The sequence below is a fragment of the Ursus arctos genome, chromosome X (genome assembly GCF_023065955.2).
Source record: "Ursus arctos isolate Adak ecotype North America chromosome X, UrsArc2.0, whole genome shotgun sequence".
Lineage (NCBI taxonomy): Eukaryota > Metazoa > Chordata > Mammalia > Carnivora > Ursidae > Ursus > Ursus arctos.
This window is the reverse complement of record NC_079873.1, coordinates 79,094,973-79,108,005: the sequence shown is the minus strand read 5'-3', so window position 1 is coordinate 79,108,005 and position 13,033 is coordinate 79,094,973. Positions and strand designations below refer to the sequence as shown.

Below are 13,033 nucleotides of genomic sequence, written 5' to 3'. Positions count from 1 at the left end.
GCCACCCAGGCACCCCTGAATTATATTTTCTTAAAGGGGAAATTCATATTCCTCATCTGATTCTTTTCTGAGTTAACAGAACTTATATATGTTCTTCAGTGTTAGTAAAATTTTAATTACAACAAAGTGATACCATTTTGCATCTATCAGATTGGCAGATATGTTTAAATATGCAAATACTCAGAACCGTTAATGGGTTCTCTCATATACAGGGACTCTCATATACTGATAGTGTGTAAAATGACATAATCCCTTTCTAAGGAGATTTCAAATGTCTATTAAAATGAAAAGTACCTAGGACCCAGAAGTCTACTCAGAATCACCCAGAGAAACAAAAATGATATTGCAATACATGAAATTTGATACAGCACTAAGAAAAAAGACATAGATACATACTTAGATGGAAAAATCTCTAAATCATACTATTGCAAAAATGTTAAAGAATATACATATACTATGATAAAATTTAATACTTTAAAAAATCCTCAGGATACTTGCATATCTTCGTATGTAAGCAATGTATACAGAAGTTCTAGAAACTAACAATATGTGTTGCCTCTAGGAAGGAGACTGGGACTGGAGATGCATTCAAAGAGGTCTTTATTTATGATGTTTAATTTTTTGAAACCAGAGTGTAATTAAGATATTGCACGATTAGAGGTTTGAGGGACCAAGTAAATATCTATCCTCTTCCCCTACCCATACTCTAGATAGAATGAGTAAAAATAATAAAGTAGGGAGTGATGTCAGCAACACAGATGCACAGGGCTTTCTAGTGCTCAACCACCTCAGAAATACCAACTTGAATAACTATCCATGCACAAAATACCTTCAAAAGAGCCAAGGATTCCAGCTGAGGGATGACAGCACCTGGGTGAAGCACAGAAATAAGAAAAGATGTATTGAGGGGGGGTAGGAAAGATAGATTCACATTAACTCCATCACCTCTCCCCCAAGACCCAGTAGCCCAGCACAGAGAGATACCCTTCCCATGGGAAATGGAGAGTGAAGTGAGTGCCCAATTTCACCAGACTCCAGAGCCAGACTGTCCCAGCACAAGGTCAACTCTTGTGGCCCTAAGTGGCTCTCTGCAGGCTCCCACAAACCCAGGCCCTCAGCTCATTGCAGTGCCTTCCAGATCCACAGCTTTAGGCACCTCCCATGATACCCGGCTCCCAATCAGCTCCTGCAAACCCGGGCTCCTGGTTCACCTCAGTGCCTATCAGCTCCAGCATGCCCAAGTGACTCCCATATCTCCAGACAGCTTCTAGAGCACCAGACTCCTAGCAGGCTCTCACAAGCCCCAGCCTCTGACTCATCCTGGTGCCTGCCAACTCCTGTGGCTTCAGGTGGCTTCTGTGGCACCAGGATCCCAGAGGGTTCTTATGAACCTAGGCTTCTGGCTCACCCTGGCAAAAACCAGCCCCAATGGTCTGGGGTGCCATCTGTGGGGCCATGCTCATAGCAGGCTCCTGAACATCTAGGTTCCTGGCTTACCACAGTGTTGGCTTGCTCCTGAGGCCGTGAATGGCTCTGTGGCCCAGGCTTTCAGCATATCCTCATGCTTGCCAGCCCCCACAGCCCCAGGTGGTTTCTGTCACCTCAGGCAGCCAATCAGCTACTATGAATTCAGGCTTCCAGCTGGGCCCAATACCAGGCTGGGTACTGCAGACCCAGGCTTTTGACCCATCCCAGTACCAGGCTAGCTCCTGTAGCCCTAGTCCCCCAGCCCACTGCAGTGTCAGACTAGCCCCTACAGACCTAAACTCTAGGCCAGCTCTTATGGACCCAGGCTCTTAGCCTGCCCCAGCACCAGGCCAGCCTCTGTGGTCCAGCTTCAAGGATAACTCCCACATACCCAGGTGCCTGGCCTTCCCCAGCACCAGAGCGGCCACAATCGCCCCAGCCTTCAGGCTGGCTCCTATGAAACCAGGCTTACAGCTTCCCCTAGTACACGCCTGGACCCTGTGGACTGAGACATCAGGCCAACTCCTGTGGTTCTTGGTGCCTATTAGGCGCCAGTGAACCTAGGCTCCAGACCTGCCTCTTTGGACCCAGGCACCAGGTGGATCACAATATACATAAGCATGAGGCTTGCCCACTTGCTGACCCAGACACCAGACCTTCCCACTGTCCAGCAGAAAGCCCACCATGGACACTACTGGATAGCCCACCCAGAATCTCTAGATGAGCTGTTTAATGATGAGCTTTGGTTGCAGAAGCAGTCTATTAAGACTAGAAGAGGTTCTAATTCCTCAAATGTGCAGGCACTAACACAAGGCCACAAGGATCATGAATAATCAAGGAAACATGACTTCACCAAAAGAAACTAATAAAACTCCAATGACTACAGAAACAGATCTGTGAACTAAGAATTCAGAATAATCCTCTTATATTCAGTGAACTACATGAAAACACAGACAAGTAAATGAAATTAGAGAAAAATAAACAAAATGGGAAGTTCAATAAAGATACAGAAACCATTAAGAAAAAAGCAGAAATCCTAGAGTTGAAGAAAACATTAAATGAACTGAAGAATTCAAAAGAGAGCTTCAACAGCAGACTCAACCAAGCAGAATTAGGAAATAAGACATCTGAAGGTCATTTGAAATCTTTCAGTAAAAAGCAAAAAGAAAGAATAATGAAATAAGGTGAAGAAATACTACATGAATTATGGGATACCATTAAAAAAATATCTGCATTACTGGAGTCCCAGAAGAGTGGGAGAAAGGAGAAGAAAGCTTATTTAAAGAAATAATGCCTAAGAATTTACAAAATTTGGAGAGAGATTTGGACATACAAGTTGACGAAGGTCATAGGCCAGTCCCAAATGTCAACCTAAAACAAGCTTTTCTAAGACACATTATAATACAACTGTCTAAAATTCAAGGGCACTTTGTCATTGTCAAAGACAAAAAGACAATCTTAAAACCAGCGAAGATAAGAAGATTGTAACTTATAAGGGAACCTCCATAATGCTATCAATGGATTTCTCAGTGGAAATCTTGTAGGCCAAGAGAGAGTGGGGTGATATATTCAAAGCGCTGAAAGAAAAAAAACCCTGCCAACCAAAAATACATTACTCAGCAAAGTTGTCTTTCATAAATGAGAGATAATTTCCCCAAAAAACCCCAAAAGCTGAGGCAGTTCATCACCACTAGATCTACCTTACAAGAAATGATGAAAGGATTCATCACTCAGTTCTTTAATTTCTTAAAGGATTCTATTTTTTTTAAAGATTTCATTTATTTATTTGTCAGAGAGAGAGAGAGAAAGCACAAGCAGGGGGAGCAGGAGGCAGAGGGAGAAGCAGGTTCCCTGCTGAGCAAGGACCCTAAGATCATGACCTGAGCCAAAGACAGATGCTTAACTGACTGAGCCACCCAGGCATCCCTAAGGATTCAATTCTTTAAGCTGAAGATAACAGGAAGAAGACCTGAAAGTTCCCAAGTAAGTGGAAATTAAGCAACATCCTCCTGAATAACCAATGGATCAAAAATAAAACCAAAAGGTAAATTAAAAAAAAAAATCTTGAAACAATGTAAGTGGAAACACAACACACCAAAACTTGCAGGATGTAACAAAAACATGTCTAAGAGGGAGATTTGTAGTAACAAATCCTTGTGCACTGTTGGTGGTAAGGTAAATTGGTTAAGCCACTATAGAAAACAGTATGGAAGTTCCTCGAAGAATTAAAAATGTAACTACCATATGATCTAGCAATCCCAGTTCTTTAGATATATATCTGAAGGAAATAAAATCACTATCTCAAAGAGACATCTTTACCTGCATGTTCACTGTAGCATTATTCACATGGAAACAACCTAAGTGTCCATTGATAGATGGATGGATTATGAAAATGTGGTGTATATACAAAAGAATATTATTCAGCCATAAAAATTGGCTCCCTTTCGGGATAGTAATAATGGACCTTGAGGGCATTATGCCATGTGAAATAAGCCAGACAGAGAAAGACAAATAATGTATGTTCTTACTTATATGTGGAATCTAAAGAAAAAACAACAACTCAGAGAATAGCATGGTGGTTGCCAGGGGCTGAGAAGGGGTGAGATGAGGAGATGTTGGTCAAAGGATACAAACTTCTACCTATAAGATGAATAAGTTCTGGTGAACTGATGTACCACAAGGTGACTATAACTAACAATACTGTATAACATATATGAACATTGTTAGGAGAGTAAATCTTAATGTTATCACCACAAAAAAAATGGTAATCATGTGATGGAATGGTGGTATTAACTAACCTTATAGTGGTAATCATTTCACAATATATATGTGTATCAAATCATGATGTTATACAACTTAAATTTACATATGTTATATGTCAATAATATCTCTACAAAGCTGGGGAATAAAAAATCTTTGCTACTGACAAATTTGATACAGATGAATGTGACTTAGAATTTTGGACAACAGTGTTCCTAAAAATAAATCCAAGAGTTTGCTACAATATCCCACCCAATTAGAAACTGGGGCTCTATTTCAATGTACACATGAAAATGTATATTATGGAAAAGCAAAGTAGGACACAGTCCTTTGTGGTAAGGCAAACTTCCAGAGAGAAAGGGAAGATGGAAAAACAAGAGTGAATAAGGATGAGGGCAGAGAAACGTCACGGTTGTCATTCTTTTTTTTTTAATAACAATTTTTTATTATGTTATGTTAGTCACCATACAGTACATCCTTAGTTTTTGATGTAGTGTTCCATGATTCATTATTTGCATATAACTCCCAGTGCTCCATGCAATATGTGCCCTCCTTAATACCCATCACTGGCCTATCCCAGTCCCCCGCCCCCCTCCCCTCTGAAGCCCTCAGTTTGTTTCTCAGAGTCCATAGTCTCTCATGCTTCATTCCCCCTTCTGATTACCCCCCCTTTCTTTATCCCTTTCTTCCCCTACCGATCTTCCTATTTCTTATGTTCCATAAATGAGTGAAACCATATAATTGTCTTTCCCTGCTTGACTTATTTCACTTAGTATAATCTCCTCCAGTCCCGTCCATGTTGCTGCAAATGTTGGGTAATTGTTCTTTCTGATGGCTGAGTAATATTCCATTCTAATTAAGTTCCCACCACGTGGAAGGATACATCAAAAGTGGAAAATAAGCATTAATCTCTAACATCATGCTTAAATAAAATATTTTAAAAATTAAACTGTCCCTTTTCTTCAGGGAAGATGAAAGCTTTGGTGACTTTGAGTGCAGGGTTTCAGTACAGAAGAGAGAAAGAAATCAGACTGCAATCATGTGAGGACTGAGTAGAAGATAAGAAAGCAGAAAAAAAACAATGTAGAAATATAGAAAACACTGTTGTGAAAGGGTAGAGAAAGACAGGATGGTAGGTGGAAAAGTGTGTGGAGTTAGAGTTGAAGAAATGATTATTCTTTTTCATATATATATATATATTCCCATGCAGATACAGAGGAACCTATAGATAGAGAGGGATTAAAAATAATAAAAGTAGAGCAGAGATCATCAGGAAGGTAAAATCTCTAAGAAGAAAACATTGACAGAATTGAAAGGAGAAATAGACAGTTCTACAATAATAGCTGAAGACTTCCAACATCACACTCAATGAGTAGAACACTTGGTGAGAATATCAAAAGGCAACAGAGGGTTGCAGCAGGGTTATTAATCAACTAGACCTATCAGACATATACTGAATACTCCACAAAACAACTGCAAGATACACATTTTTTCTCAGGTGTACATGGAACATTCTCCAGACATGTTAGGACACAAAACAAGTCTCAATAAACTTAAAAATGATTGAAATAGTATGAAGTATCCTTATTGACCACAACAGATGAAGCTAAGAACCAATAACAGAAGGAAAACTGGGAAATTAACAAATGTGGAAATTAAACAACATACTCTTAAACAGCCAGTGGGTCAAAGAAGAAGTTACAGGGAAATCAGAAGATACTTAGACATGAATGAAAATGAGGTTGGCCAAGATATTTAGTCAATCAGTATCTCAGCTTTCCACCATGTAAAAATGTGGATGGGAGACCTACTCCATAGGGATGTTTTAGGAATTAAATGAATTAATACAAGTAAAGCACACAGGATGGTATCTGGCACATTGTAAGCACTTAATAATGTATAAATGTTAATAATCATTATTATTATACATAATCAAAAGTTCAGGCTTTGGAGTTCAGACATTCACAAAGCCCAAGCTTCCCCCTCTATGCTGTCTCTAAACACAAGCTCCAATTTACTAAAAAGACTCCAAAGCATAATATAAAGACACAAATGCTAAAATAGAGGAGTAAATAAAAAACTTTGGAAATGCAGAAGAGGCTATTAATTCCAACATGGAGACAAGGAGGATAAGCATGTCAGGGAAGACTTCAAAACAACCTGGCATTTGAGCTGAGTTTAAAAAGAATGAGTAGTTGGGGCGCCTGGGTGGCACAGTGGTTAAAGCGTCTGCCTTTGGCTCAGGGCGAGATCCCGGCGTTGTGGGATCGAGCCCCACATCAGGCTCCTCCGCTATGAGCCTGCTTCTTCCTCTCCCACTCCCCCTGCTTGTGTTCCCTCTCTCGCTGGCTGTCTCTATCTGTGTTAAATAAATAGATAAAATCTTTAAAAAAAAAAAGAATGAGTAGTATGCCCAAAAGTAAAAAAGAAAAAAAAAGGTTGTAAAAGCATTGCAGAATGAGTGAACAGCCTAAGCAACCGCACAAAAGCAGGTAAGAGCATAAAAAGTCAGGAAACAATAGCCCACTGTGGCCTGAATGTAGGTCGCGTGGTGGGATATAATGGGAAAAATGGAAAGGTGCTGAAGGATACAGAGCTTTGAAAGCCTTGCTAGGGAATCTGGTGATATTGTATAGATGAATTCCCATTGAAAATTCCTCTCTTAAAATTGAGGGTATGGTAAAGGGTCAGTGTGTGCTAACAGCCCAGGTGTATTGTAGGAAGATTAGTTGCTTTATTTCAAGACAGGGAAGATGAGAAATCCATCCTGATTTTTACTCCCAGGTAGCAACATTTTAAGAGAAGTAGTATCGAATCAGCCCTCATACTACATGGAGTTGCCTGAATTATTATTCCAGGAAAGGAGTAAAACAAGGGATGAGTAACAGGGTTTTGACTTCAAGCACACCCCAGGAACAATCTGGGAAACAACTGTCTCCCAAAACTCCCACCTAAGGAGAGACCATCCCCTTCTTGCTTTGACACAAATACCTGCATAGCCCACACTGATGGAAAATTCCATAGCTGACTGTGTGCTCCACAGGGCATTTGAGACACAGAGTATTTCCAAAGGGTCTGGTCCAACTGCATTGTGAAGACCCCTAACTCTGAAATTAGTACACATAGCTGGAATTCCAGGGGATTAAAAAACAAATTATAAACAGGCGCCTGGGTGGCTCAGTAGGTTGAGTGTCCAACTCTTGACCTCAGCCCAGGTCTTGATCTCAGGGTTGTGAGTCCAAGCCCTACGTTGGGCTCCATGCCGGGTGCAGAGCCTACTTTAAAAAAAAATCACAAAGAACTTCAAAAATCATCTAAGCTATAACTGCACATTGCAAAACCCTACTTTTTTCACCCTTTAGTGCATATGTGTGGCCAGTTGTCCTTCATTTTAAATCCCAGATGTATAAAAGATAGGTTCAGAACTGGCCTTCATAGAAATTAAACTAAGCATGGTTTCTAAAACTAGGAACACATGAAACCTTGTTGAGATTTTTCAGTTTAGGCCTTCCCCCCAATACATAAATTAGGAACAAGAGGAAGTTCAAAAGAAAGACTAGTATTTGTACACTGATCCTAATATCTTTATTTCCCAATTCTTGGCAGTAAAGGAAAGGGGACAATAACAGCAAAGAAGGCAGAGGTAACCCCAGATCCCAATCTATACTCCAGCATTCTATGCCAGTAACTTCTAGCCAGAACCTAGCTTTTGTTAAGTATAAACAGGAGGACCTGAAGCAGTATAGACAACATGGCTTCGGGTCTGTAAACTGCACAAACAGAGAGTGTAATGGAGTTAGGGGAATTAATTTCTTTCTAACTACACACCCCTAAAGGACTTTGGAATCCTGTAGCTATCTGAGTTCAGCTCGCTGAACTCTGACCAAAAGGGATCAGCACAAACAAGGTGCTACCACCAAGGATAGGTGCAAATTACCAAGCCCAAAGCATTGGCCAGCAAACAAAAGCAAGGATGAGAGTAAACAGTCACCAAGGCAGGACAAATGAGACTATCCATGAAGCAGCTTCTGTAGTTGGTCTCCAGGAAGACCTTCCTCAGAGGCCCAGGACTACAGGGAATGAAGCAGTAAACCTGGTACCTTGATGGGGGTACCTAGAGTTTGAGGGCACCATGGGGCTAAGTCCTTTCAGAACCATACTTCCATGGATTTGCTGAATGGGGGTGAGAACCAGGAATCCTTCTGGGAGTTAAAAACCTTCAAGATATCCTAATGAGAAATCCTATGTTAAAGGGTGAACCCAAGTTCTGCGACTCAGACTGGAATGAAAGAATCTGTGTTCTCTTTCTCCTAGGTCTGTGTCCTCACCCCTTTCCCCAGATCTGCCCAGATGTCATCTAGTAGCACAGTCCTGTCTTCTCGTGTAGAGTGAGTCCATTCCTTGAACATGTTGAAACCAAAGGATCTATCAATGTGAACTTGTTTTGTTTGTACCCTCCTACACACACAGACAATGTTCTTTATCACCTTTGTGGTAATTGTGCTTTATCCTTCTGACTAGACTTCAGCTGAAGAACTAGGACAATGTTTTCACCAGTTTTAGCATGCAACTTTATTAACATGTAAATAAAGTCTCAAACAAATACACTTATGTCAATATAAAGCACAGAAATATAGCTTACTCAGAATGAATAGGTTCATTATCAGGTAGTGTTGCAGAAATATTAAAAATATTTCCATTTATATAGCACAATAAAAAGCAACAAACATTCAAGTTCTCATGATCATTTGGTATCCATAAAGTTGCCTCCTTCAATCAATACAAATAACATAAATATTGAACTTACAATTATAATATGCATGGCTTCATATTACACCACCAAAAAGATTGTTCACGGTTTTGTGAGAACATACAGCTGTTCAGAGTTTGAGTATTAATCGTATAACTTTATCTCTCACCTCAGGATCACTGTGATCTGCTAAGTCTTGGAGTTTCTGACCAAACTCTTTTGCTTCCTGGAATATGGAAATAAGCTCAGATTTAGTGAACTCTTCCTTAGTAAACAGCTTCGCCTTCTTTTTGAATTGGAAATTTATATTCTCAAATATTTCAATGATATTAAGAATATTGGCCTTTGACTCATTCTTGTTAAAGGGCGCAACCAATGATGATAGTACTTTGGCACTAATCAGTTCTCTTGTATTGGCTTGATTTTTAGACAAGCGCAAAAACACTTTTAAAACATAAAATTTGGTTTTGACACTTCCCTTGTTTAACAAGGTAAGAAAATCTGGAATGTAATTAGCAATTATACGGTGATCCTCAAATTTCACACTCAGGTTCACTAATAATTTTAGTCCAGCCAGTTGCACAGGGGAGTTCAATGGACAAGAGATTATGTCCTTACAAACTTGATGTATGTATGACTCTGCTGGTTGTGGTTCTTCAGAAGACTCAGAGTTATCATCTACCATATTTAAAGCTCTAGGGTGTTCTGTAACATTGGGATTATTGACCAAGTTTTCAATCATAACAGTAATACCTACATCATGAATTATATCTTGGGTAAATGGATAAGCAGGACTGATGCCCATTATCATAGTAGCTATTTCATGAATAAAAGGATCCTTAGTTAACTTAAGTAGGGCAACGAGTTTATCAAACTCTTTAGGCTCTAAACTGAAGTTACGTGATTTACAGCGGCAGGCTCTTGGATTGGGCCCATACTTTTCCCTATACCTAACCTGGTTTTTGATCTCAGCTAAGGTTTGGAAGTAAGGCCCATCATAGGGTGGGATCTTGGTCAGAGGCCGAATGCCCAGAGGAGTTTCAATCAAGGTCTCAACCAGAGTCCAGTTCCCTGGAGGCAAAGATCGCTCTCCTCCCTCTATTGGGACGAGGACACTATACCTGGCCCTTGACCATGCTGCTGCTTTTTGTTTTATAGTGAGTTCTGGTTTGGGTATGGGCTTGGGCTTTTCCTGGATCTTAGGTGGAGGCTTATAAACTTGAGAAGGAGTCTCCTCTTCTGGCCAGAACCAGGATCCTACACTAGGCTCTTCTCCGGTCCAGAACCAGGAGCAGACATTTTCTTCATCCTCATCACTGGATTCGATTATAATACCAGCTCTGTCCCCAGCCCCAGCCCTGACTTTGATGCCGTCCTCTCTCTTTCTCTGGGGCCTGGACTCAATATTGGCCTTGGCAAAGTACCTGATATTGGCTTCACTTCCAGGACCAGCCTTGACTTCGTACTTGGTCACTGCACTGACCCTGGCCACAGGTATCACCTTTGACTTGGCCTCGGGCACTATACCAGGTTCTGCCATGGATTCTGCCTTAGTCTCAGTCATGACTCTATTCTTAGTCATAGCTTCCATCTTGCCCACATCCCTTGTCATAGCCACGGCCTCAGTGTAGGTTACTGTCTGTGTCCTGGCCACTGCTCCAACCCCAGCATTGGCCTGGGTCACTGGTCCTGTTTTCAGTTCTGCCTCAGCCACTGCCTTGGCCTGGATCTTAGCTTTGGCTCTAGTGTTGGCAGGGCCACTGATTCCAGCTTTTAGGGCAGCCCCAGGCTCTGCTCTGCCCCTGCCTTAGCCTCAGAGCCAGTCATGATCCAAGTTAAAGCCAAGGCCAAGTTATACACCCCAACCCCATCTCAACCTTGACTGAAGGTCTGTCCCAGGTTGGTGTTTTCATACAAAGTCCATTCGTCACTCGGCCCCCTTTCCAACTACAGGCTCTGCCAATGATACAAACAACGTGCAGAGGAAGCTCACTCAGGTAAGGGAAGAATGGCTGTGTGCCTGAACGCAGCCCTGTGGAGGGTTGTGGTCTTCAGCCACTCCAAGGCCACCAGATCTGCCACTGAAGTTGGACCTAGGGGTGGAGGAAGGAAATGGGACTTTGAGTCTCTTTCAATTTATTTCTTATGTTGATTAGCACAGAGAGACAAGAGAGTATGGACATTCAGTGCTAAGTGGGAGAGGCAGGTAATTATCAAACTCACTCTCTCCTCATTTCACACTCTCAACAAAACTGCAGGTGCTACTAATCTTCTTTCCAGACACAAGACAGGAATATGGAGACTGGGAAAGTTTAATGGAAGTGAGAGAGACTAAGGAATCCCTAGACTGGCTCTTTATCCCTGTTGGACTACTACTTCATCTTACACGTCTACTAGGGAAGTCTCCATACTCATACCAAATTTCATTCATCTGGAGTAATTTTCTCCTCCTTTCCTTGCTTCCAATGTTGACAAGCCCTACAGCAGAACTACAGGCAGATCTATGGACAAATAAACAAATAGGATATGCAAACTGACCTCTTGGTAGAAAGACCTTGGTCCCTGGTCCCTGTATTTGTAGTCTGAATAGTGTTTCCCTCCTTCTGTCCCATACCACCATTGCCCTAATTCAGGACTGATCCTCCTTCTCCCTGCTGCCCACCATTTTACTGTTCAGTGACTGCCCTTACGTTTCTCTATTTAAAATAGGCCTGGGTGAAGCATAAGAATAAGAAAACCAAGTGGGAAATCAGAAAAACAAGTGTTACTCTTCTATACTCCCAAAGCTTTCAAAGACTCCCAAACTAAATCAGCAGAGGACCAAAGACGGCTTAGTAAACTGGCAAAACAAAAGAGAATAGAATTCCCAAGTCTCAATCCTCTCCTGTCCATCTACCGTCACACCAATCCTAACAGACACAGGGCATGTTTCTCTTCTTCATTATTTCCTAGGTTCAAGTTTGGTTACCATTTGCAAACTTTTATAACAACTGAGTTCCACAGACCTGGGGATGGGTCTATACCCAGAGATTCACAAATGCAGAGATAAAGAAATAAATCAAGACACAGGAGACAATGGAGACTGAGTCCTTGGTAGAGATCAGCACCTGGGACACCAATCCTTTCTGGAAACAGGTACCTGTTTGCCAAAATTTTCTGCAGCCCTTTTTTCCTCCCTCTCCCTCCAAGTTCCTCTGCTCCATTCCAAAAGCCTGATAATCCTCCTGCACAGACAACTCAAACATCCCTGCAAGACAACGGTGGTGGTAGTAGAGATGGAATGCTCAGACAAGCCATGGAAGTTGGCTAGAAATCAATGAAAAGTATTATCTCCAAATTTCATCTAAGCTTTTATGTTTCCTTCCTCTCCCTAAAACCTATCATTTTCTGCAACACAACAGGAGTAAGGGAGGACTGTTTGGAAAGCATGCAGAAAGGAGATCTGGAGTTTCCCCCAGACTCCTGCCTGTTCTAGTCTTAGCCATGCACCAATTCCAAGCACTGCCCACTCCGCAGAAATCGGGCCAAGTTTCCTTTTCTCATCCCCTCCCTTTGGGGTCCACGGCCTTTTACAAATCTTTACAGAAACATGCTGTACCGAAAACTTAGGAACAGACCTAAACATATAAACGCATGATACACACTCAAGGACCAAACGAAAACACAGTGGGAGAGACTTGGTTATTAATGGTCAGACTAGTAACCAGGACGAGACCATTTTCGAATTCAGGGCCTTGATTATCAAACACAACTTCTTTTTACACTCTCCCTCCCAGGGCTCCCCTGACAACTGTTCTCACCAAAAGCAGCCGCCCCTCCTCCTATTACATAAACCGCCATTTCCCCGCTAGGAGCCGCTACTATACTCCTTTACATCCCCAAACACGGTCGGAGGTGAGTAGTGTCTGGAAATCAAGCTAGCAAGATCATTTTAAATTTATAGTTGCGTGCCACTCAAATTACCCCTGTCCACCTCTCCCTCTCACCGCCCGCGCCCCACGACCAGATCACGTATCCCACATTCCTCTCTGACACCCATATCCACATTCCCAAGCG

The 13,033-nt window shown here is 41.7% G+C and overlaps 3 protein-coding genes across 4 annotated transcripts in view; all 3 read right to left on the bottom strand.

The window, feature by feature from the left end:
* The window catches only part of GPRASP2 (G protein-coupled receptor associated sorting protein 2), a 105,027-nt gene that overhangs the window by 91,928 nt on the left and 66 nt on the right, over positions 1-13,033 (bottom strand). The window contains exon 2 of the mRNA XM_057313288.1: positions 830-870. The gene's annotated coding sequence lies outside the window, so the exon portion shown is untranslated. The remainder of the gene's footprint in view (positions 1-829; positions 871-13,033) is intronic.
* GPRASP1 (G protein-coupled receptor associated sorting protein 1) overlaps positions 1-13,033 on the bottom strand; it is a 40,337-nt gene that overhangs the window by 27,253 nt on the left and 51 nt on the right. For both annotated transcript variants that reach the window (XM_057313279.1, XM_057313274.1), the window contains exon 2: positions 830-870. The gene's annotated coding sequence lies outside the window, so the exon portion shown is untranslated. The remainder of the gene's footprint in view (positions 1-829; positions 871-13,033) is intronic.
* On the bottom strand, positions 8,775-12,817 carry ARMCX5 (armadillo repeat containing X-linked 5). Its single transcript, XM_048213800.2, has 3 exons — positions 12,778-12,817; positions 12,117-12,224; positions 8,775-10,783 (listed from the first exon to the last, which is right to left on the bottom strand). Exons 1-3 carry the CDS (start codon positions 12,815-12,817, stop codon positions 9,108-9,110), a joined length of 1,824 nt encoding a protein of 607 aa, XP_048069757.2. The 3' UTR covers positions 8,775-9,107.

Bases quoted from the DNA above. Each gene is read 5' to 3' on its own strand.
- ARMCX5 (XM_048213800.2), bottom strand. From the start codon at position 12,817: ATGGCGGTTTATGTAATAGGAGGAGGGGCGGCTGCTTTTG. The intron at 12,225-12,777 runs GTGAGAACAGTT...GTTGTCTTGCAG, and splicing joins AGGAGGGGCGGCTGCTTTTG to GGATGTTTGAGTTGTCTGTG. The intron at 10,784-12,116 runs GTACCTGTTTCC...TCTGAGGCTAAG, and splicing joins CAGAAAATTTTGGCAAACAG to GCAGGGGCAGAGCAGAGCCT.